General features: G+C 39.3%; 1 protein-coding gene across 2 annotated transcripts in view; it reads right to left on the reverse strand.

Annotated features, from left to right (window-relative positions):
- The window catches only part of EPB41L4A (erythrocyte membrane protein band 4.1 like 4A), a 261,160-nt gene that overhangs the window by 100,476 nt on the left and 133,412 nt on the right, over window positions 1-27,272 (reverse strand). For both annotated transcript variants that reach the window (XM_003259826.4, XM_030817603.1), the window contains exons 3-5: window positions 15,046-15,097; window positions 10,122-10,200; window positions 1,016-1,113 (exon numbers count right to left, since the gene is read on the reverse strand). In XM_003259826.4, the coding sequence (XP_003259874.2) occupies window positions 1,016-1,113; window positions 10,122-10,200; window positions 15,046-15,097 (229 nt within the window). The remainder of the gene's footprint in view (window positions 1-1,015; window positions 1,114-10,121; window positions 10,201-15,045; window positions 15,098-27,272) is intronic.

A 27,272-nucleotide genomic window follows, 5' to 3' on the forward strand; every position in this document is an offset into this window, starting at 1 on the left:
TTTATTTTTGCATTCCCAAAGACTATAATTGTATCATTGTTTTTACCTCGATTACTCTTAACAATGTATGTGAAGTAAAATGTTGTAAACAGCATTTGAAGTACAAATGTTAGAAATGCTGGAAGTGAAAAACAACCATGACCTCAATATATCCTTTCAGATAATGACACCAAGAAATAGTGCATGTGATTCAATACACCTTTGCCTGAAATAATGATCATGGAAATGCAATACAATGCTGCACATATCCCATTACAATTTACACAAAGAAGCAAAATGATACCAGACAGCCCACTATATTACTCCTATACAAATGCTTCTCCCTATGTTAATCTACCTTGCAAGCCCCAACCCAGTTCCCCTATATGACATTTTTCTTAGCATATTTCTTCTAGATTATTTTTGGTCTGCAAGTGCCACAAGGGCAAGGACCATGCTATCTTATTCTCCCCACATCTAGCTTGATTCTTAGAAGGTGTCTAATTGTTACTGGAAGTAGTCTCAGCCTCAGTCTCCAAAATGACAATGAATCCTGGAGCCACCCCACAGAGCCACCATATTAACACGAAGAGCTGAAGAGCACTGAGCTCAACACCCATGCCACATGCTGAACCTAGCGATGGCACCTGGCCATGCAGACTCTTCACAGCACCGATGCAGGAGCAATGGGATCTCTGACACATAGAAGCTTCAGAGAGTGTGTGGGGAGGAAAATCAATAAACTCAGATGAGATGTAGATAGAACAGATTGTTAGACCCTCCACTTCATCAAGAATCAATGCTCTTCCAGTGACTAAACCTCCACACGACCTACCATAAGGGATTTGTACTCGGCTCCATTTTTACCTCTTCTGAAGGAACACTGAACAAAACTTGAATTCCAAATAAATTCAATTTTTTTTTTTTTTTGCAAAATCTCATGGATAAGAAGAGTTTTAGTACGTAAACTCGCTTTTAAAAATGCGAATACTTTATCCAAACATTTCTGAGGCAAATATGCTTAAGTGGCACCTACACTGGATGGCATACGCTCCCAGCTGAGCAGCAATGTTGATGGGACAGGGCAGGCGGCCCTGAAGGACATCTTGCTTCACCTGCAAGAAAAACTGATATCTAAAAGAGAAACAAAAAGAGAGATTAACGATCTCTTACACTACTCAAACCTGAAGTTTCAGACCCTGATAATCAAGGTTAACAACCAATTACCTTCAATTAAAATAAAGCCACCCCTCATTCTTGCGTGCGGGGGCTGTTGAGTGAACAGGAATTACTGAAACATACCTTACAGAGGCAATACAGGGTTGTGGATAAAAAGTGCAGCTTTCAAGTTCAACTGCTTCGCTTACTTCCCAGCCCCGGCATTCACTACCTCTGTAGCCTTGGGCTGCTGCTTAACCTCTCCAACAGCCAGCCTCCCCACCTGCAAAACTGGAACAGTTGACAGCATCCACCTCACAAGGTGAATGCAAAGGATAACTCCAAGCTCTTTTAAGCTATCATTACTGCCACTGCCACCACAACATGCTCTTACTGGGAGGAAGAAATCACACAGACCCAACCTATATTACATAATACTCTGCCTATTATCTGCTCATTCCATGTTGTCCAAAGAAAACCTGTTGTAACAGTAATGTCATGCACTGTGACGGTAACTCATCCTAAGTAATTTATGTATAATTATGTAAATTACGGTAACTCATCCTAAGTGATTTATGTATAATAACTTAGGTTAAGACTTTAAAAATAAAGACAGTATATTATTTTCTCCATTGTGCAGATGAGAAAACTGATAGACTCAGGGGTGAAATAACTTGTCCAGGACCTCACAACAAATTAAGCAGCAGAGTTAGAGCTAGAACCCAAGCAATCTGACCCTAGAACTCTATCAATCAGGATATTATGTAACTTTGATTAGTTTTATTTTTTTTCTTATTCAGCTATTCTGCTAGAGGACTGAGAGGGGCCAGAGGTTTATGAACCAACATAATTAACCATCCACATCATCCTCAGATGCTAGCACTTACACACATGCACACACACTCTCACACACTTCACCTGTCCTTTTGTGACTTCTGTTTTGTAAGGTGACTCGATGTCATTGGGAAGAAAAAAAAAAGGAAATGAACCATAATAATCAGTTATATTAAATATCTCTTCTCCAAATGCTCACAACAAAAGCCCTTAGTGAGAAAATGTTACATTTGTGTTAGATATTAGATGCCACATTGATTATTTCAAGAAGATTGGCATCAACTTTTATTGCAACCATATGTTTCAGAGAAAATTTCCTCAATGTCCCATGTTTCCCCACTGCCCATTTCAGTAAATAGCACCCCCACCTTCAGATGTCCATGTAAAATAAACCTGGGAACAACGTGTAATCATCCCTGGCACCCACATTCAATGACCAAATATGCTGTTTCTGAAATCTATACTCCTCTCCATCCCCTAGACCAGGTCACTCTCTCCTAAATTTCTAAAACCTCCTCCTAACTGTTCTGCCATCACTCATACTTACTTTCCTTCCAATCCTCCCAAGAGGTAAGCAGGATTCTTAAGATGTAAACAGGATCATGTCACTCTTTCAGTTAAAAAACAAAAAAAAAAACCAACCCTCAAAAGACTTCCCTTTGCCTTTAGGATAAAGTTCAAGCTCCTTAAGACAGCTTGTAAAACTGACTTCTTACTTCTGCTTACTTCTTGGGTCACTTCTTGCCGCTGATCAGTGACCACCCTGTTCCATAATTTGCACACCTTTTTCCAACCTTATTTAACTATTTTCAATTCCCTGAATGTTCATCTGAGCATTAAATCCACTTGATAATGATCATCTGTGCTCCTCTTGGAGGGGAGAAAAGCAGAGTCAAGTAAAATTAGGAGAACTTAAACACAAAACCTTATAAACAAGAGTGGGCATGGTGGCTCACGCCTGTAATCCCAGCACTTTGGGAGGCTGAGGCAGGTGGATCACCTGAGATCAGGAGTTCAAGACCAACCAGGCCAACACGGTGAAACCCTTTATCTACTAAAAATACAAAAGTTAGGAGTGGTGGCACGTGCCTGTAAGTCCCAGCTACTTGGGAAGTTGAGGCAGGAGAATCACTTGAACCCAGGAGGCGGAGGTTGCCATGAGCTGAGATTGCGCTACTGCACCCCAGCCTGGGTGACAGAGCAAGACCCTGTCTCAAAAAAACAAACAAAAAAAACCTTATAAACAAAAGAGACAACTGTGAGAATTATCACTGCTTGCTGCTGGAAACTTGCATTTTACTACAGCCTCCTCCTTCTCTATTGGCATCTTCAAATTTCTTTTCCTGAAGTGTATTTTTTTAAGAAATGGGTCAGAGATGCAAATTTCTCTTCCTCTATTAAGACTTTGTGCACGGTGGTTCACACCTGTAACCCCAGTACTTTGGGAGGCTGTGGAAAGAGGATTGCTTGAGGCCAAGAGTTTGAGACAAGCGTGGACAACATAGTGATAACCCCATCTCTACAAAAAACAAATTAGCCAGGTATGGGGGTACATGCATGTAGTCATAGCTACTTGGGAGGCTGAGGCAGGAGGATCGTCTGAGCCCAGAAGGTTGAGGTTGCAGTGAACCATAACTGCGCCACCGCACTCCAGCCTGGGCAACAGAATAAGACCTTCTCTCAAAAAAAAAAAAAAAAAAAAAAAAAGACTTTAACATCTGACTAGACAATCAAATCTTTTGCCAAATACAGAAATGATAGACATCTGCTTCAAAGACAAAAGGAAAGAGGAAGAGAGAGATTAAAAATATGTATTAGAAAACAAAGCTGAAACACAGACAAACAGATACAAAGAAACAGTAGCCACATCACATTAGTAACTGCATTCCTAGTATCTAGGGCTCAGCACATAGTAGCTGCTTAACAAATACTTGTTGATTTGCAAGTTGGATACATGGATAAACAGACAAAATTCTAAAAACTGGTAACATCATTTGCTGTCTCTGAGAAATTCATAAAGAAGAAAAGCATCTATTCAAACTTCCCTGGATAGCCTGCCTTTTAAAGATATCACGGATCTTTAACTCCCTGCATGAAAAAAAAAAAAACACAGACATCAAAAACTGAAGGCAAACAATTTTTAATTTAAAACTTGATTTTTATTATAGCAAGCATCTTAGTAGTCATAAGGCAAATTTGTGATAAAGTAAAATCATATTTTCATACGTTAAACATTTTATAGTGTCTCAGGGCCTATTTTAAATTAACTATATATTGCTTATTTTATATATTTTATGGGGTTTATAGTAAATTTAATATTTTATTTAAATTAGAACAAGTTAGAGTTGCTGAGTCTTTCCTTCTGTATCATTCTGATTAAAGCTGTGATTGAATGCTTGAGTCCTCGTTTATCTCTGGTTTTAATTAGATGAACCTATGTGCCAGTCTGCCTAGGAGAGTACTAATTTATGCCTATTATGAATATGTAATTATTAATAACTCACTTCATCATTCTCTAAAGTGTCAGAGTTTGGACAATAAATTGTACTGTGACTTTAGTTACATTGTACCATACTGGAATGCTAACTAAAAATATCTACTTAACAAGGAAGTTTCCAGAATACATTGTGGTACACAGCAGAGGCTTCATGAAGCAGTTTCTGGTTACCTCCTTACGTAAACTAACAAACCGATGTATATGCACTGCCCCTGAGACTTTGAGTTCTAGGTGGGGAGGAGCATTCTCTCTTCCACTCTGTCTGTACTTAACACACCACCACCACCAGTACAACACAAGAGACGGGCCTGAAATATTGGCCTCACAGTTTTCTATTTATCTAAAAAAAGAGCTAAACTGACACCAAGGATGTACAAGTTGTTGAGGACCATTAACAATTTAGCAATTAGAGGCAAGAAGAACAGAGGAGGACTTTCTTAAAGAAGGGGCAGACAGACAGAAGCTCAAAGCAGAAGGCTCCTGTAAGATTCCTGGCCAAGAACAGTCATGAATGCTCACACCAAAGAATCCTGCAGTGCACCTTCTAATGACTTGAGACCCTGCTGAGAAAACTGAAGGATGTAGGGACAGCGAGGAGTTTGATTTTAGGTGCTAGCTGAATGTGAAACAGGAGAACCTAGAGGAGAGTACCAACCTACACAGAGGTAATAAGGACTGTGATCATTACCTTCATGCCACAAAGAGCAGGAACACAGCATTTTATCTAACCAGTCTGGATAAAACTTAAATATGAGAGTCAAAGGGAAACACTTAAATCACAACATGATATTAAATAATGCAGAAAAATAGCACATACGACTTAGCAGAAAAACAGTAGAGAAAATCGTAACTCTTTCACCTCTAAAGTTTAAAACCAGTGATGAAAATATGGAAACAAATAGCAGTAACATCACCTTACATTTATATAGTTCTTTAAAGCTCACAAAGTCCTTTCGCTTCCATAATGAAATGTAACCCTCAACTCTGAGGTAGATGAGGACCATTACCTACAGTGAAAGGAGGAGACAGGGACTCAGGAAGTAAGCATAGGACTGAGGGTCACACAGGAAGTGAAGAAGCTAAATAAAACAAGCCCATCTTCACCAAGGGAAGATTCTGGGTTGCAAAAAGAAGACATGAACTTAATGTCGATCCTCAGCAAAATGCTGTGAAACATTATTTAAAAAACTAAGAAAAAAATCAGACACCTGTTTTGAGACTCTAAAAAGTGTTATGAATGAGTCATTTGGAACTAACATTATTTTCTTTTTTTAGAAAGAGTTTTAAGATCCTTAAAAGTTCAGGGAAATTCCAATGGCATTTCAGATAGGGCTGTCAGCAAGACAACTGACAGATTCTCTCTTCAGGCAGACTGAAACCAGATCTTGTCCTGGTCACCACTGAAACTCCTTTTACTCAGCACACTGGAACATGAAACTCCAGATAGTTATTGAATGAAGTGTAAGTGCATTCTGTCTTGACATACAAATTCAAGAAACACAGGCTAGAGGGGATAGTAAAATGATTCATAGTTAAATCAACACCTGCAATAAGAAGGGTCTGATTACTGGATTGACTTAAACATGCAAGAAGACCTATCTCAGGGCTCCAAGCTGGTGTTTTCCAAATGTTTTAATCAATAATTTGAAAATATAAAACAATAATCATTATTTCCATATCAGCTACCTTTATCATTATTGAACACTTATATCTTTGCATTATGGTAAGTACTTTGCAAGTACACTCTTACGTATTCCTCCAAGCATCTTTTTGAAGAAATACTACAATCCCATTGCACGGATGAAAAAACTGAGACTTTACAAAAGGCTATGCAATCTTCTCAGGATTACAGAACTAGTGAATGACAAAGCAAGGCTGCAGACCTCAGCCTTTCTGTCTCCCAAGCCTGTCTTTTTAACCAATGTATGTATTATACTTATCAAATCTGTGGAGGATACAGAGCTATGAAGGACACACAATTCAGGGAAGGATGTCATGTTTTGAATCAGAACTGAAAATAAGTTTAACAGCTCTCCTGAGGACACGAATTATTTACAGTACTAATAAAGAAAAGAGAGATCAGATTTATTCTGCATACACCATCAGGGAATTATTATTTCTTATTGAATTTCTTACTGCTTTTCAAAGCAGGTTTCCTACCTAACAGTGCTTAATAGGAAGCTGGCTGATGTGTCAGAAATGTTCTACAAGGATGGAGTTCAGAATATATGACCTGAAAGTCCCCCCAGTTTCATTTACTTCAGAAAACACCTTAGAACACAAGCGGGGACTCCAAGCAGATGACTCTATTAATGTACATTTTTCATAACCTGAAACTTTATTTTCCTATCACATTCATTCCAGGTCTTTTTTCCTACATCAGTGTCCTGAAATACTGCATATATTAATAGTATGACCATATATATGCATGAGAAGTTCCCTGTAGCATTATCTGTATTTTTTTTTTTTTTTTTTGAGATGGAGTCTAGCTGTGTCGCCCAGGCTGGAGTGCAGTGCCGCAATCTTGGCTCACCGCAACCTCCGCCTCCCAGGTTCATGCGATTCTCTTGCCTCAGCCTCCCAAGCAGGAGTGGCTGGGAGTACAGGCACCTGCCACCACGCCCAGCTAATTTTTGTATTTTTTTAGTAGAGACGGGGTTTCACTGTGTTGGTCAGGCTGGTCTCGAACTCTTGACCTCGTGATCTGCCCGCCTTGGCCTCCTAAAGTGCTGGGATTACAAGCGTGAGCCATTGCGCCCGGCCCTAATTTTTTTAAAAAAGGAAACGACCTGGATGGCCAAAGCATACAGTTAATTATGGAATACAATGCAGGAGTAAAAAGACTGGGTTACAGCACTTTGGGAGGCCGAGGCGGGCAGATCACCTGAGGTCAGGAGTTTGAGACCAGCCTGCCCAACATGGCGAAACCCTGAATCTATTAAAAATACAAAATATTAGCTGGGCATGTTGGTGGGCGCCTGTAATCCCAGCTACACTCGGGAGGCTAAGGCAGGAGAATCGCTTGAATCCAGGAGGCAAACGTTGCAATGAGCTGAGATTGCGCCGCTGCACTCCAGCCTGGGCGACAAGAGCAAAACTTCATCTCAAAAAAAAAAAAAAAAAAAAAAAAAAAAAAGACTGGGTTAGATGGCGAAAGAGGCCATACAATATGTATGAAATAGTAACATGTCAAAAAAAATACATAAAAGATTATGTATAAGCATGTTTATGATAGCATGATCATTCATACCGAAAAATTACAGACAACCTAACAGCCAATGCAGAGTAGGCTGGTACAATTTTCCAAAGAACTAAATTAAGATAAACACTCAACTTGAAAATGCTGGCAGAAGTATGCTCTTCCTTAAATAGCACGTATCTGGAGATTTTGCTTTTTGGTTTCAGTTCTTGCTTTTGCCAAAATTATCTCATGACTCCTCTTTTTCAGGTCCATTAATGGTAATATATTCATGTAAATCAATAATAAAATGAATAATGTGTGTATATCAATGTATTAAATGCACATTTAACTTACCTAAATTCAACCATATGCTTTAGGCAACAAATCATGGACACTAATTGCAAGCCAGCTATATCACTGTGTTATTAACTACACAAGCTGGTCTAAAACTTCCAATATAACTGGTTGTACTGAAAATATTGTGGGTTGTAAATTATTCAAAAATCCATGTATTCTATTAATGAGCCATCAGTAGATTCTGTTGGGAAATTTCTGTTCATGTGTGTGGTGAACAGAGGTGAAGTAATGCATTATAAAACAATGATCTTTTTTATCCCTTCTTAACATTAACTCAAGTATTTTTGGAACCTAACCCCTATTTAAGATGTAATTCCACTATACATCTAGAAAAAGGATAGAATGAAATAAGCATTAACATTCATCAAACATAGTATGAGACACGGACAATCATAAGAGCTTTATATGTATTAGTCCATTTAATGCTTATGAAAACCTTGAAACAGGTACATCTCCAGTTTTACAACTGAGGACAATTAGGCACAGGCAGAGATTACTCACAACCTGAATATGAAGGACTTTCATTTTACTTTTTAAAAAATGCTGTGCCCTTGCAATTCCCTAACGAGTTACAGATACAAGCATATTTTTTATACCACTTGAATTCAGTTTCCCCCTGAAACTCTGATGAAAATACCATCCCTCTCCTCAACATTTCCACCCCATCCTAATGGCCCTTTCCCCAGAAAGATGTGCTCTGCAAAAGCTTAAACTGGCATGTCTACTTTTCAAAGTGCTCATTAACAATGTGATAATGAACAATGTGAATGCAGACATCTGCTTGGTTCTAAAAATGAGGTCTACACTGGCGCAGTGACTCAAGCTGGTAATCCCAGCGCTTTGGGAGGCCAAGGCAGGAGGATTGCTGGAAGCCAGCAGTTCAAGATCAGCCTGGTCAACATAACAAGACAAAAAAAAAAAAAGTATTAGCTAGGTGTAGTGGCACACACCTGTAGTCCCAGCTACTCCTGAGGCTGAGGCAGGAGGATTCTGTGAGCCCAGAAGTTTGAGGTCACACTGAGCTATGATTACACCGCTACACTCTAGCCTGTGTGACAGAGCGAGACACTGTCTCTTAAAAAATTAAACAAATACAGATTATGAAATATAATCTTTTCATCAATCAATCATTAGAGTTCAAAAGATTATATCTTAAGTTGAGGGATAAAATAAAACAAAATAAAAATGAGGCCTAAATATGGCGCTTCAAAGTGGGATGAAAAAGGTCCAATTAGCCTATCCTCTTCTCATTCTTCTGTGTGCAGTCCAGAATAAAGAAAAAAGAAAGTCTGAGACAGATGAAAGCATTGAATAGAAACAAAACCATAGGCTGCCAAAGACATGATTTTCAACTTTTTTAAAGGAGGTATTAAGCTTTATTTGAGCCCCTAATATGGGTTCACCAGGAAAACTGACCACTTACAGTTAAGTTAGGGAATATACTTTTGTTTTTCCTACCACATGCAGCTAGGTCACCAGCGGAATAAGTTAAAATATAACTGGTCTGTTCTTTATGAGCCCTTTCAGTTGTTGACATGCACTATTTTGACAACCTAATCAATACCGATAAGAAATTCTTTCTTACTAATATCAAATATTTGGTGACAAAGGTGAAGTAATGCATTAAAACATTGGTTTCCATCCTTAATACTAAAAGCAATTATCTTCTCATTTCCTATAGAGATAAATGAAACACCTGGAGAGCTAATATTTAAGCTACAACCAATTAAAGAGAAATAACTGGCTGTGCAAATATATATTTAGAAGTACAAAGTGAACATCAAAATATCCTTCCTTTAGGCAGTTCAAATGACTTCTATATGAATACAAAGGCTGAATGCATGCTTAACAATAATGATACAGAAATATTTCATCACAGCAGATGCAAAATGTATCATCATGTCACCCAGGTTCATGCCATTTTCAAACACATCTATCACCAGACACTGATCAACTTCATGCAATCCTAGTTTAAATTTTACCCTCTCAGGAGATGCATTACAAAATGCAGGTAGACACACATCAAAATGTTTAAGCCAATTTTAATTTGTTTTAAATAAAGCTTTTTGTATATGCAATGTATGTATCTGTTCAAAAACAAAGTCAATACTATACCTGGTTATTTCTTCTTTAAGTTTACATGGATCTTCAGCATAGAATTTAATACCAAAATACAAAGTATATGGAGGTCCAGCTAAAATAAGAAATAGAAATTAAATTTCACTAAAATCATAAATTAGTCAAAGTTATAGTATGATATTATACAGCTATTTACAATTACACTCCAAGAATGTCTAAAGAAACAAGAAAACGTAAGATAAAAACAGCAAGGTTGAGAACTATGACGGTAGGACCTCGACACATACACACACATAGATAAAAGACATGGCCAGATACACCAGAATGTTGCTGGTTCTTATGTCTGGTTGGCAAGGTTATGGACAGTTTTTATTATTTATATTTTCCCATTTTCTAAAGTATACATGTAATTTTTCATAGTGAAGAAAGAAAAAAATGGTTTAAAAAACCACCCACCTATCATTTCATTAAAAAAAAAAAAATAGTTTTTAAACCTATCTGCAAAAAGCTGAAAACAACTTAAATGCTCAGCATCAGGTGAACTATTTAAGTCATCCCCAGCCACAGGACATATACCATGCAAATGTTTAAACAGACAGAAGGGCAACTGCATGTGCTCATGTGGAAAAGACCAACTATCTAAATTCCCGAGCACAGAAATATCATACCTTTTGTGAAAAAGTATCAGTTAATATATATTTGGGTTTTTTTTTCCTGGAAGAGTACAAAAAAAATTACTAAATGGCAAACTCTGGGAAGAAGGGCTAGAAATGTTCTATCCTTAAACTAATTCATTAGAATTTTCTTATGATAACTCTTACCTTTTTTTACAAGAAAAAAGTCATCAGTGAGGCTACATAATAAAATTAGGGACAATATTTGTTTCATTCTTAAACATTTCTGAATCTAAAAATATGTTCTCACGTATTTAAGAAAACCGTTTCCATCTCATTCATTTACCAAAGAAGAACTATGCTTACAAACTTTTTTTCTTAAATCAGAAACAAAGCCTGGAATTGTATGTACATGGGCAAATAAAAAATAAATAAACACTCATATTGTGCAAGAAGACACAAACCCCTTGGGTGCTGAACACATTATATTATGCTTTTACTAGAAATATTTTTATTTCTGAGGGTATCAATCTAATCTGTACTGTTTCCAAAACTGCATATTTCCAAGCTGTGCAGTAACTAGATCTAATACACTTTGTTTTTAAAAGGATTTGTTACCTGATATACCAATTGGTGGTTACGGGTGTTAATTTTGTTTTCCAACAAAAGCTCTCCCACAAATTAAAAAGAAAAGATGTGAAGCATGCATCTCAGTAAAAGTCTTCGATACTGTCTAAACTGACAAAGTAACCCCAGTTTCGCTATTCTTAACTGAATAAATAAAGACACAAATTTAGAAACTGGGGAAAAGAAATTAAATAGAACAAGAATAAAGGTATCATGTATTTATAACATATGAACTATGTTACTATTTATTAATATTACATACACATACTTATGTGTGCAGCACCCTGGAACCCTGTTCCTGGCATGTGGGAGACCATCAAGATGAGGATCCTGCCCCTCCCCTCATCTATGCCTTCCTGTGTAAGACAGTCCTTATGCTACAGCTTTTTTAAAAACTAAACTTTAAAAGAAACTGCTAGAATTTCTTATTATTGGAGTTGATTCCTTATGTTTAATTTTTATGTTTGTTTAACCACTGTGTTTGTATTTCTGACAAATACACCTCTATCCCTGAACATAGATGTCAGGGAGGCACAGACTGTTAAATATTTAGAAGAGCCAGGAAGTCCACCCTCAGCTTATCTGTCTGTATCAATCAAGCTCCATGTTCCCGAGCAGATGGGTCTGCCTGTGCCCGCAGGCAGCTGGGGTTGGTACTTAGGGGGCGGGGAGGAGCACAGATGCTGTGGTGCACAAAGGGAAGAGGCCTTCTCCAGGCCCCAGAGCTGCTTCTATTCTTTGGAACATGACAGATTACACCCTATTCACCAAGCCCACACATTTCAAATGCTCAGTATGAACAGTTAAGCAAAAGTGTTACAAGTACACAATTAAAAACATTTGGTTTTGGCTAATTTTCTCTAAGGTCTTCTGGCCCAAACTAGCCCTTCATTTCCCATTCACATATAAAATGGCTGTGTTCTAAATATAAGGCATTATTGCCATTTGGTTACATTTCATAATATACAAAAATGTTTCATAAACATTTGATTCTCAACAACAACAATTTGGGAACATATGCAAGGCATGTTAAACTCCAAGGAATTAACAACTTGCCTAAAATCACAGGGAAGAAAAAAAAGTTTGCTAATATCTAGGGCTCAGCGCTTTGGGGTGCACTATTCTATACAGCTTCTCAGGGAAATACAAAATAATAATACCTTTAGAGTGAGATAGTAGTCTCATATGCATCACTGCTTCAGAGAGCAATCAAAGGCTATAGAAATGAACATTCGGGACATGGATATGTCTAGCCAGATATTTTTTGGCTCCCTATTCTAACTACAAAAAAGTAAGGTGCTGATAATTCAAATTACAAAATTATTGTCTTGAATCCACATCATTCCATGGACTCAACATTTAAGAAACTCTTAAGTAAAGTGAAGTTAATATCATTTCACTTTAGCAAAAAATACAGAAGCCAAAAACTGGGAATCCTCTATCTTTTGTGTAGACTAATTTTGAGGTCTTTGATAAGGAGTTTCTCATTAACTCAAGGAAAAATAAATCAAGATTAACTACAAGCATTCTGGTAACTAGCAAATGTTCTGTCATTTTTATAGATTCTCTTTCTGACTAATCTGTTAGAGACTTGATAGCCATTTTCCTTCACTATCAAGTAATTTCATGACATAAAATGTAAGGATTCTTCAGTCACTAACATTTCATCAATTATAATACCAGTTGTTTTATTCTTACTATACATCAGTTTTTTTTTTTTTTTTTTTTTTTTTTTTGAGATGGAGTCTCGTTCTATCGTCCAGGCTGGACGGAGTGCAGTGGTGGGATCTCAGCTCACTGCAACCTCTGCCTCCTGGGTTTTAAGCCATCCTCTCTGCCTCAGCCTTCTGAGTAGCTGGGATTACAGGTACTTACCAACATACAGCTAATTTTTGTATTTTTAGCAGAGACGAGGTTTCACCATGTTGGCTAGGCTGGTCTTGAACTCCTGACCTCAGGTGATCCACCTGCCTCAGCCTCCCAAACTGCTGGGATTATAGGCGTAAGCCACCACATCCAGCCTACATCAAATTTTTAATATTGCATTTTTAGAATGAAAAAGTGACTGCATTATAGACTGATACTTAAATATTTCATACCATGTAAATAAGTAGACACTTTAAATGTGCTTAGGAACACTTTAATAATGCACCTTAAAATAATTAACATTTTTTCATCACCTTGATAGAAATATCAACTTTTCCTATAAAAGAAACCTGTGAGTTTACTTTAAAATAATTGGCTGGGTGCGGTGGCTCACACCTGTAATCCCAGCACTTTTGGAAGGCTCAGGTGGGTGGATCACCTGAGGTCAGGAATTCGAGACCAGCCTGGCCAATATGGCGAAACCCCATCTCTACTAAAAATACAAAAAAAAACATCAGCCAGGCGTGGTCGTGGGCGCTTGTAATCCCAGCTACTTGTGAGGCTGAGGCAGAAGAATTGCTTGAACGCAGGAGGCAGAGACTGCAGTCAGCCAAGAGCACACCACTGCACTCCAGCCTGCGTGCCAGAGCAAGACACTGTCTCAAAAAAAAAAAAAAAAAAAAAAACATTCCTGAAATTTTTCTGGTTTTCCAATTGGTATTTTTTTAATTGGTTCAAATATGCTAGAGCTATAACTTGTAAACTCCAGTGCTTTCCACTACAGAGGGGGAAACGCAATCAGAAACAACAATGATGCTGACGTTCATAGGAAAAGGACTTTCTGATGGCTTTGCAGTCCAGGTTTCCAGTTCCTTTTGGAAGCAGAGCTACATTCCTGCCCTTGGATCCATGGAGCGTTGCACAACCAATACTATCACAGGAAACAAGCTGACATGCACAGAAAATAGACTCAGAATGGGGATAATGAATGCCAGAAGAATCCACTCCGTTTTGATTAGCAATAATTCACACAGTTCAGCAAAATGCTTTAATGGGGAACAGAGTTTCAGTTTAGGGAGATTAAAACATTTTGGAGATGGACAGTGATGATGGCTGCACAACAGTGTAAATGTACCTAATGCCACTGAACTGCACACAAAAATGGTTAAAAGGATCCATTTTATATGTTATGTACATTTTATTTCAATTGAAACAGACAATTTTTTAAAAAAGAGTATTCTTTTGCACACTTAAGAAGCCTCTGTGTTTGTGCTTATAAATAAAAACTTGGGTTCTGGAAATTAAGATGAAGGAATATATACTTAATTATATTGCATCTCCTTATAATATTCATATTGATAAAACCAAAAAGCTAGCTCCCAAAAATGGTCTCTCTCTGAAGACCACTTTTCAGATCACAAAGGCGCCTCTTACTTACTGGCTTAGGAAACTGAGTGGTCTGAATGGCAAAACCATGCCATAACCCAAGAAACTCAAGCTCTTTAAAAGCTTGGACATTATGACCCATCCCTGCAGCCCGCCTACCACCCATTAATGTCTATTTGCCTTTTTTGTTTTAAGGTCAAATTTTAAAGACAAGCATACAGAAAAACCACACACAAAATCAACGGAAGGGCTGCCTCTAGGAAAAATTCAATACTAAGATCCACTCAGAAACTGATTAAATTTAATCTGACTTTGGAGAGGGCCTAGCAAGGCACACAATACACCCATTTCCATATTCTGGTACTCAAGTACTACTACTCACATCTTTCTCCAGTACTAAAGCCCACTTCTGCACCCAACTAATCATGGACTTTGTCATCGCTTTCAAGCCACCCTCTAATACCTACTGTTGATCAGTTCTTTGTGTTCAGCAAGGGTTTTTGCAGGATCCAGCCAATACTGTGTGAGGAAGAAAAGGACAATTAAAGAAATTAGTTGTTTTTCATTAGCTTTTACTTCAAGAATATTTGCAAAATCTTACTTAAACATTTTAAAACTTGATAAGTTAAACATTTCACTCATATACACACACAAACATACATAAGAATTTTCTGCAGCAAGAACAGTAAAAGAAAAAATTGGCCAGGCATAGTGGCTCACACCTGAAATCCCATCACTTTGGGAGGCAGGGGAAGAAGGACTGCTTGAGACCTGAAGTTTAAGACCACCCTGGCCAACATGGCATGACCCCATCTTTTAAAAATAACATTAAATTAAAAATCAAATACAAAGAAAAAGATGATGCTGATGTTGGAAGAGAGGCAAAGAAGAGCAGCAGTACTTGCTGGGTCCCTGGTTGAATTATCATACTGATTATAATGTGACATCCAAATGCTTATGAGTGACTTCCGACTACTTTTGGTGGGAAAATAATGGCCTCAAAAAAAATGTCCTCCAAGTCTCTTTCCAAAGTCTCCATCATCCCAAGCACTGCTCCCCTTAGAGCCATGTCTCCTCCTAATACGTCCTCACCATCTTTGCCTCCAGTCTCATCCCTACAGGTATTGCTGCTAGGTGTTAGGAAGAAAACAATCAACTCCTCATTAAGGATCCAGGAGAGCAGTTCAGCACAGTGGCTGAGGGCCTGAATCCGAGGGCAGACCCATAGGGACTCTGTTCTGACTCTCCCCATGTCATTGCCATGTAACTTAGGACAAGTGACTGGACACCACTGGACCTTCCTCATAAGGCTGCTGTGCAGATTAAATAAGTTAATCCAGGTAAATTCTTTAGAATAGCCCCTAGCTCAGGCTACACATGCTAAGAATGATTAGGTCACCTCTAATAACTGCCTTTGGCCAGTCTAAGATACCTACTTATTAATTCAAATTAACAGTTAATGAACAGAATTTCAAGTGGTGGCAGGAGAATTTGGGGTCCTGGGGAGAGGCCTTCCTTTAAATCTCATAATTATGAAGTAGAATTATCGAAGGAAAGAGATGAGGTAAGCCTCTAGTTTCCTCTCTCCATCTGTGGGAAGTGCAGGGCAGAAGCCAAGGAAGAACAGAGGGCACTGGAGTTCCCACAAAAGCAGAGTCAAAGGGATAAGGGCTGCCCTGGAGAGTCAGGGGAGGGCAGAGATGCAATCACTCCCACACTCTCCTAGCCAGATGCTGGGGACCCCCAGGGCCAAGCCACTCAGTTTCCATTTCCTCGTGTTCCTTAATGAAGAAGGGACAATTCCCCCACCACAGCGAGGTAGGAGCTGACCCACCTTGACCCACGTTCCTCCCAGCACTCATGCACTGGCCCAGTTCCCCACTTTGGTTCCCCTCAGTTGAGGGCAGAATGCTTGTTCTGCTATGTAACAGTAGCAATAATTATAAAAGGCAATTAAAATGCTTTATGCAATCCCCTTACCTTTTATTCCTAATTATGAATACAATTATTCATATTATGAATACTATGACTATGAATACAACTGCTGTAATCATTTCACTATAAGATTTTATAACTATACTAAACCTTATTCATGCATATATAAGCTTCACTATTTGCCACTCACAGCAGTTTCCATTTTTTGACTTTTTTTTAAAAAAGTAGAGTAACCAACATATCTAAGTGTAGCAACTAAAAACACAATGTTCATTATTCTGGTCTTCATCATGTCTTATTTTTCAAAAGTTCTAGAATCACTCACTTTTAAAACAGAAAATGTGTTTGAAGCAGAGGATGTGTCAGTGAAATGCTCTTGGAGCCCACAGCGACTAAAAATGAGGCTTTGGGGTTAAAATTATGATTCCCAGGGAAACTGTAGCTCATTCAAGGAGAGTAAAATCAACCCAAATGTTAAGCTGTGTGTTGGACACAACACAGACCCATCCCTTTACGTATATAAAGCTGTGGGTTTTTCATGAAATGGAAACATGAGGTGAAGGAACTGTTTCTTGCCATTCATGTTAAACAAAAAGGTTTTACTATCCCCTGAATTTTTCAATGAAGAGAAAACCAAGGAAAACAAACACAAATACTCAATAACACTTGCATTCGGTTTCCACTGCTGCCATAACAAATTACCACAAGCTTAGAGGCTAAAACAACACCCGTTTATTATCTCACAGTGCTGAAAGTTAGTGTCTTTCTTTGCTTCAAATTTCACAAGGCTAAAATCAAGATGTCAGCCTGCTGGGGTCTTGGACAGCTGGTTGGTTAGGGGACCGTATTCCCTAGAGCACAGTAAGGGAGGGAGCTTATAGATGCGTCATTAGAGGCTCTCCCAGTTTCTCCAGGTGTCAAGGCACATGTAACATTGGGATTTAATTTCACGCCCTACGCCACACTTACACATGAGGTGTCAATATGTGCTTGTGGCAAGAAGGGGAAAAAGGAGGCTTTGGTCTTATTACTATCTGTCTAATCTTGTTCTGAAACTAGTAAGGCAGAAATCAGAGTTTTTAATTTCTCCTCCTATCATCATCATCATCCCAAAAGACAACCTTTGTAATTTTTTTTCAGATTTTTCGATTCATTTTGTTTTGTTTTGTCTTTGTTTTCTTGTCTCCAGAATGCTTTTCAGTCACTAAAGCCAGCTAAAGAAAATAGGAAGAAAAATTTTTAACTACATATAATGGGAAAAACTGGTTAATCTATCAAAAATTTTACATTAATGATAATCTGTTCTATTTTAAAATACATATCGTTCCTTGAGAGTGATTAAATTTGTGAGGTGAAAAAAGTAAAATAACAGTTTCAAGAAAAGTTATAAATTACAATTCTGCAGCATGAAGCAGCAGCAGCAAGACTCAGACAAAGGCTATTCAATCAACTCACTGCACATTTGCTATGCTAAGCACCACCCTAGAGCCAGCCACGCACAAATCTCATTTGATCAAAATAGAAACCAGGGGTTACAGAGGTCAGACAATGATAAATGCCCAAGAACATAAATAATAAACACAAGTCACCAGGTTTCAGAAGCCAAGATCTTGAAATGTAAAACCCACTTATGTTCAACCAAGGGAAAGATGTGACCTTGGAACCAAAGTAGCCACACTATGATGGCACTTGTCACCATTCATTATCAACAAGCAATCAAACACAGCACATGGAAGATCAGAGTGAAACACATCAGCCTGTTACTCTATTGTTTAAGAGAAAAAAAGGGCACAAAAAATTGCCAGTGAACACAATATCCCTGTTTTAAGGAACACATCCAGAATACTTAGTCACGGAGTGCCAATATTCTGGAGGTAGACTCTAAAACTGGGATATCATTCATTCATTCATCACTTATGGATATCCATATACATGTTCTTTACATGACATGTCAGACACTGTCCTGAGTAGTATGGGAACACAAAGTTGAATGAGACCCATGACTAAACTCGCACTCACAGCCTAGCAAGAGACACACAGCCATGTAATTACAATACAATGTGGTGAGACAATAATTACTTATATAAGATGAATACATATGAGATAATAAAATCATGTACAAGGAAAATTAACTGCAGGGTGAGTATCCGATGGCTTTACTGAAAAAAAATCATTAAATAGCATGTTCAAAAAAAACTTTCTCAAAATAGGTAAATGGGGGATAACAGAGCCTTAAATCTGTATAAAGTACATGTCTATCAGCTCAACTGCTCTTAAAGCAAGCGAGTAAATTTCCATGTAATAACACAGAATGTAATACTCTAAGTCCTTTACAACTGAACACTCTATTGAAGTCAGTGTTGCCTAACAGCTAGCAAATACTCAGCTAAGCAATCAATATTCATGGAGATCTTCCAGAAAGAGAAGTAGTCCATTCAGTCTTTCCACCTGCCCCACATGAGGGGAAAGAGGAGCAGAGAGCTGAGAACCACGCAGTGTGGTGCCCTAAGAAACTGTTCTTTTGGAGTCTCCTAGAGTTCTAATAGAATAAACCCTAAATTTTTTTAAATAAAGAAAGGACAGCATGCAATAATTGGAGCTGTGTTGCATCTTATTTCACACTGGGTCCAATGTTGATTCAGAGAATGGTTTCTCTGAATTGTACCCTGGTGTGCTGCCTCTTGCCTAGCCAGATGGTCACGAGGAGAAATAGCCCTATCTCTCATTCTCTCTCAACATTCAAGCTGTCCATTCTCTAGGATAATCACTCACTTTCCCCTTCCCCACTCCCCTCTCTCTCCTATTTCAAATGTATACTATGTAGTTTGTATATGCTGACAAGCTGGATGAGATCCCATTTTGTAGGAAGGTAACAATGAACCCAAACAGACCCTGCTCTCTGATTTCGCACAGTCCACTCCTAACTGTACTTAGGATACTGTATCCTAAACACTCAATCACTGAGGAGTCATGGTGACAGTCCTCTCTGACTCTGCCCCTTTGCCACAGTGGAAGAGGTAAAGCAGCTAGACAGCCTTACCACTTCAGGCCTGTCAATCTTAATCACAGCACTGATGTAACCCGGAGAGCAATGACAGACCCTTCTTACTCTCTGACAGTCCTGGCTAAATGCCCTTGGCTGCTTTCATCCACCTTGGCTGATAATGTCTCAATTTCATCAATTTCCTAGGTAACAGTCTCAGAATTAGGTTCTGAAACTCTAATAGTGTCCAGCCAATCAATATCCTAACCTTCAAAAGATATATATTAAATTCGGGGTCCAACCTTTCTTTTGTCAACTGTTCTTTTGGAGTCTCCTAGAGTTCTAATAGTAGAATAAACCCTAAAAATTTTTTTAAAAAAAAGGACAGCATGAAGTAATGAGAGTTTGCTGCATCTTATTTCACTCAGAGTCCAATGCTGACTCTCTTTCGGAGAATTTAAGAAAGTTACGTTGACATTTAATAAAGTTTCCTGTAGGCCAAATAAAAGGACTTAAAAGCACACACAGTTTTCATTAATATAGCAAAACAACCTCCTGATCTAAGAGAGTAAAAACAGAGTTGGTCATGTACCATTGACAACAGAGCCACAAAGATCTCAAAAGTGATACAACAGGTCATTCCTGGGGAGTTCTAGGACTCAACATAACTCACGTATATGTTTCAAGGAATCCAGGACTTAGGTTATGGCTATTTGTGCTTTTCCCACTGACCCTGTAAACAGATCTAAGGCCCTCTAAGCAACATCAAGAGGATGTGGTTTTAATTTGCTCCTTCATATGAGTCATAGAATCCTTAGGACCTCAAGTAAAGCCACCATAATAGAACTATCTTGCAGTGGCGACAAAAACAAGGGCCTGTCACTGGAGTGATCTACAGGGAGGGAGAGGTAATTACATCTGGCCCCATTTTTCAGCATGAGTGAATTTCAAGGAATCTCTGTTGGACCATGTGGCTTCTCATAAAGTGTCACTGGCCCCGGGAATATTCCTCATTTCTCATCCATGGACCCTGACACCACTCTAAGGTTACAGAAATGCAATAATAACAGCTAGCATTTATTAAATTTTTGCAATGTGACAGGCACTGTTGAGGACTCTACATGTATTTACTCTTTTAATCCTCTTAATAACTCTATGAAGAACTATTATAATTACCCTTTTATAAATAAGGAAATTGAAACACTGAGTAAACAACTTGCCCAAAAGTACAGAACAGCAGCTCCAATGAACTGAAGCCATTCCATCTTACACTCGGGCCAAGCTACTTTTTAGAATATTGTCTGAGAAGTAATGCACAACTTAAATTTCAAGATTCTTACTCTCAACTAATACTATTCTCCCAACTCACTCTAATATTCTGACTCCACTAAGACACCCAATTCATTGACCCTGCTCCCTTTTCATTGTCCCTCGCTGATGCCCCCAACCAATGTCATTTCCCTCACTATTCATTATAATCGTTCACTTGCAAGTGTCCTCAATTTCCTTGCACATCCTTGCTTCCATAATATCTACTGGAAAAAAAAAACACCCATGGGTAACTCCAATTCCCTGCATTCTCCATGCTAGCACCCAAGGAGCTGAACACACCTGGAGGCTCAGATTGCACAACCATAGGTGGGCTCGCTTTACATTCATTAGCAATAACCCAAGAGAACCCTTGGTATCACGCAGAATCCTACTACATCTTATTCCGTCATTGTCCTTAATAATTCTTGACACTTTCTCCTCTGTCCTTAAACTTCCAACAACTCCTTTCCCTTCCTCACTCTCAGCTGAAGATCTTCATTACTTCACTGAAAATCGAAACAATCAGAAGAGAAATGCATATGCATCCTGGCCCCATCGACCAACCTGCCTGCATCTGAGCTTGTGTTCTGCCTTCTCTCCTGTTGCTGTGGAGGACCTGTCCATGTTCCACTTAGGCTCATCCCTTTCTCATCTATTCAAGAACACGGTTCCAGCAACCTTCTGTTCTCTTTCCTGCATCATGAAGGTTTCCCTTTTGACAGAATCATTCTTGGAAGAATGATGTCTTTATTTCTCCCATCTTCAAAACAAAACCAAAAAACTTTGACTCCCATACCTGTCCATTTTACTTCTGTGCTTTGAAATAAATCTCCGGACGAGAAAAAAAAAAAAAAAAAAGTTGTTCTACAATCTCTCATCTCCTCGTGGTCCCATTTCAGTATTTACTGCAATTACGTCCACGTTGTTCCATCTAATGATAGACACAGTTTTCATCCATGTTCTTGAAATACGTCACATGCTTCTAGGACACCCCTCACTCTTCCTTCTCCCCCCGTCTCACTGGCCATATCTTCAAAATCTGTTTCTGGTTGCTCATATTTCCCTGACCAGGAAAGGCTGGACTGCTTGAGCTCATACCTCACATCAAGGCTCATGGCCTTAAATGCCATCTATACACTGACAACTTCCACAGTTATAGCCAGACCAGAATTCCCTGCTAAATCCAACTGCCTACTTGGCATCTCCACTTAGATGCCTATTAGAATCTCAAAGTTTAGATGTCCAAAAGAAAACTGATGATTCTACCTCCTCAAAAAAAAATTCTTCTCCTGAAGTCTTCACCATCTCATTAAGCAGTACAGCGCTTTTCCATTGGTTCCAGTCAAAACCTCTTTATCTTCTGTCTCTTCTATCCACCTGCAAATCTTGTTGGCTCTAAGTTTAAAATATAAACATAACAGGTCAAATTCTCACCACTCTCAGGTCCAAGCAGCCATCAACTTTCACTTGGATTTCTTCAACAACTCTTTTAATAGTATCCTTGTGTCAGCCCTTGCAGTTAGAGAAAAGCATTTAAACACGCATCAAATCAGTTAACTCTTCTCTTCAGTATCCTCCAGTGGTTTCCTTTATCACTCAAAGTAAAACACAAAATCCTTCTAATAACCAATAAGGCCTTCCATGATCTGGCCCCACTCCCTCTACTTTCCACTGTGTGTTTTTGGGATGAAGTAGCAAGAAGGACCTTAAGGACAGTATTGGTAGAAGCCTGAGGGCTTGCAGGGAGGCTGTCTCTAAGAGCCTCAATTAAAGCAGAGAAAGCTATTGGAAACAGAAAAAAATGTGAAATAAAAAATGTACCAAACAAACTGCATGATTCAGATAAGTACGTTTCCAGGTAAACTGTTGAAAGTGCTGACTGGCTTCATTTTGCTGCCTATAAATGAAATGTAACAAGAGAGAGATAAGCTAAAAAGAAAGAAGAACTATTAAAATATAAAGGAGCCAGGACTTTTTACTGAGTTTGAAAATAAAATTTTCTCATTCCTAGCCCTATCAGAAGGCAAACAATGCTGCAATTAAGAAATGGCTTCTGGGCAGGGTGGAGCCAAGATGGCCAAATAGGAACAGCTCCGGTCTCCAGCTCCCAGCCCCAGCGACACAGAAGACGGGTGATTTCTGCATTTCTGCTTGAGGTACCGGTCTCATCTCACTAGGGAGTGCCTAACAGTGGGTGCAGGACAGTCGGTGAAGCGCACTGTGCGCCAACCGAAGCAGGGCGAGGCATTGCCTCACTCGGGAAGCGCAAGGGGTCAGGGAGTTCCCTTTCCTAGTCAAAGAAAGGGGAAGCAGACGGCACCTGGAATAGCGGGTCAGTCCCATCCTAATACTGCGCTTTTCCAACGGGCCTGGAAAACGGCACACTAGGAGATTGTGTCCCGCACCTGGCTCGGAGGGTCCTATGCCCACGGAGTCTCGCTGATTGCTAGCACAGCAGTCTGAGATCAAGCTGCAAGGCGGCAGCGAGGCTCGGGGAGGGGCGCCCGCCATTGCCCAGGCTTGCTTAGGTAAACAAAGCAGCCAGGAAGCTCGAACTGGGTGGAGCCCACCACAGCTGAAGGAGGCCTGCCTGCCTCTGTAGGCTCCACCTCTGGGGGCAGGGCACAGACAAACAAAAACTCAGCAAGAACCTCCACAGACTTAAATGTCCCTGTCTGACTGACAGCTTTGAAGAGAGTAGTGGTTCTCCCAGCACGCAGCTGGAGATCTGAGAACGGACAGACTGCCTCCTAAAGTGGGTCCCTCACCCCTGAGCAGCCTAACTGGGAGGCACCCCCCCAGTAGGGACAGACTGACACCTCATTCAACCGGGTACTTCTCTGAGACAAAACTTTCAGAGGAACTGTCAGACAGCTGAATTTGTGGTCTCACGAAAATCCGCTGTTCTGCAGCCACCGCTGCTGACACCCAGCCAAACAGGGTCTGGAGTGCACCTCTAGTAAACTCCAACAGACCTGCAGCTGAGGGTCCTGTCTGGTAGAAGGAAAACTAACAAACAGAAAGGACATCCACACCAAAAACCCATCTGTACATCACCATCATCAAAGACAAAAAGTAGATAAAACCACAAAGATGGGGAAAAAACAGAGCAAAAAAACTGGAAACTCTAAAAAACAGAGCACCTCTCCTCCTCCAAAGGAACGCAGTTCCTCACCAGCAACGGAACAAAGCTGGATGGAGGATGACTTTGATGAGTTGAGAGAAGAAGGCTTCAGACGATCAAACTACTCTGAGCTACGAGAGGAAATTCAAAACAATAGCAAAGAAGTTAAAAACTTTGAAAAAAAATTAGAAGAATGGATAACTAGAATAACCAATGGAGAGAAGGGCTTAAAGGAGCTGATGGAGCTGAAAGCCAAGTTTCGAGAACTACGCGAAGATTGCAGAAGCCTCAGTAGCAGATGCGATCAACTGGAAGAAAGGGTATCGCTGATGGAAGATGAAATGAATGAAATGAAGAGAGAAGGGAAGTTTAGAGAAAAAAGAATAAAAAGAAATGAACAAAGCCTCCAAGAAATTTGGGACTATGTGAAAAGACCAAACCTACGTCTGATTGGTGTACCTGAAAATGATGGGGAGAATGGAACCAAGTTGGAAAACACTCTGCAGGATATTATCCAGGAGAACTTCCCCAATCTAGCAAGGCAGGCTAGCATTCAGATTCAGGAAATACAGAGAATGACACAAAGATACTCCTCGAGAAGGGCAACTCCAAGACACATAATTGTCAGATTCACCAAAGTTGAAATGAAGGAAAAAATGTTAAGGGCAGCCAGAGAGAAAGGTCGGGTTACCCACAAAGGGAAGCCCATCAGACTAACAGCTGATCTCTCGGCAGAAACTCTACAAGCCAGAAGAGAGTGGGGGCCGATATTCAACATTCTTAAAGAAAAGAATTTTCAACCCAGAATTTCCTATCCCGCCAAACTAAGCTTCATAAGTGAAGGAGAAATAAAATACTTTACAGACAAGCAAACGCTGAATGATTTTGTCACCACCAGGCCTGCCCTAAAAGAGCTCCTGAAGGAAGCACTAAACATGGAAAGGAACAACCGGTAACAGCCACTGCAAAAACATGCCAAATTGTAAAGACCATCGAGGCTAGGAAGAAACTATAGCAACTAACGAGCAAAATAACCAACTAACATCATAATGACAGGATCAGATTCACACATAACAATATTAACGTTAAATGTAAATGGGCTAAATGCTCCAATCAAAAGACACAGACTGGCAAACTGGATAAGGAGTCAGGACCCATCAGTGTGGTGTATTCAGGAAACCCATCTCACGTGCAGAGACACACAGAGACTCAAAATAAAGGGATGGAGGAAGATCTATCAAGCAAATGGAAAACCAAAAAAGGCAGGGGTTGCAATCCTAGTCTCTGATAAAATAGACTTTAAACCAACAAAGATCAAAAGAGACAAAGAAGGCCATTACATAATGGTAAAGGGATCAATTCAACAAGAAGAGCTAACTATCCTAAATATATATGCACCCAACACAGGAGCACCCAGATTCATAAAGCAAGTCCTCAGTGACCTACAAAGAGACTTAAACTCCCACACAATAATAATGGGAGATTTTAACACCCCACTGTCAGCATTAGACAGATCAACGAGACAGAAAGTTAACAAGGATATTCAGGAATTGAACTCAGCTCTACATAAAGTGGACCTAATAGACATCTACAGAACTCTCCACCCCAAGTCAACAGAATATACATTTTTTTCAGCACCACACCACACCTATTCCAAAATTGACCACATAGTTGGAAGTAAAGCTCTCCTCAGCAAATGTAAAAGAACAGAAATTATAACAAACTGTCTCTCAGACCACAGTGCAATCAAACTAGAACTCAGGATTAAGAAACTCACTCAAAACCGCTCTACTACATGGAAACTGAACAACCTGCTCCTGAATGACTATTGGGTACATAATGAAATGAAGGCAGAAATAAAGATGTTCTTTGAAACCAACGAGAACAAAGACACAACATACCAGAATCTCTGGGACACATTCAAAGCAGTCTGTAGAGGGAAATTTATAGCACTAAATGCCCACAAGAGAAAGCAGGAAAGATCCAAAATTGACACCCTAACATCACAATTAAAAGAACTAGAAAAGCAAGAGCAAACACATTCAAAAGCTAGCAGAAGGCTAGAAATAACTAAAATCAGAGCAGAACTGAAGGAAATACAGACACAAAAAACCCTTCAAAAAATTAATGAATCCAGGAGCTGGTTTTTTGAAAAGATCAACAAAATTGATGGACCGCTAGCAAGACTAATAAAGAAGAAAAGAGAGAAGAATCAAATAGATGCAATAAAAAACGAAAAAGGGGATATCACCACCGATCCCACAGAAATACAATCTACCATCAGAGAATACTACAAACACCTCTATGCAAATAAACTAGAAAATCTAGAAGAAATGGATAAATTCTTCGACAAATACACCCTCCCAAGTCTAAACCAGGAAGAAGTTGAATCTCTGAATAGAACAATAACAGGTTCTGAAATTGTGGCAATAATCAATAGCTTACCAACCAAAAAGAGTCCAGGACCTGATGGATTCACAGCTGAATTCTACCAGAGGTACGAGGAGGAACTGGTACCATTCCTTCTGAAACTATTCCAATCGATAGAAAAAGAGGGAATCCTCCCTAACACATTTTATGAAGCCAGCATCGTCCTGATACCAAAACCTGGCAGAGACATAACCAAAAAAGAGAATTTCAGACCAATATCCTTGATGAACATTGATGCAAAAATCCTCAATAAAATACTGGCAAACTGAATCCAGCAGCACATCAAAAAGCTTATCCACCATGATCAAGTGGGCTTCATCCCTGGGATGCAAGGCTGGTTCAACATATGCAAATCAATAAATGTAATCCAGCATATAAACAGAACCAAAGACAAAAACCACATGATTATCTCAATAGATGCAGAAAAGGCCTTTGAGAAAATTCAACAACCCTTCATGCTAAAAACTCTCAATAAATTAGGTATTGATGGGACGTATCTCAAAATAATAAGAGCTATCTATGACAAACCCACAGCCAATATCATACTGAATGGGCAAAAACTGGAAGCATTCCCTCTGAAAACTGGCACAAGACAGGGATGCCCTCTCTCACCGCTCCTATTCAACATAGTGCTGGAAGTTCTGGCCAGAGCAATCAGGCAGGAGAAGGAAATAAAGGGTATTCAATTAGGAAAAGAGGAAGTCAAACTGTCCCTGTTTGCAGATGACATGATTGTATATCTAGAAAACCCCATTGTCTCAGCCCAAAATCTCCTTAAGCTGACTAGCAACTTCAGCGAAGTCTCAGGATACAAAATTAATGTACAAAAATCACAAGCATTCTTGTACACCAATCACAGACAAACAGAGAGCCAAATCATGAGTGAACTCCCATTCACAATTGCTTCAAAG

This window comes from Nomascus leucogenys, chromosome 2, assembly GCF_006542625.1.
Source record: "Nomascus leucogenys isolate Asia chromosome 2, Asia_NLE_v1, whole genome shotgun sequence".
Lineage (NCBI taxonomy): Eukaryota > Metazoa > Chordata > Mammalia > Primates > Hylobatidae > Nomascus > Nomascus leucogenys.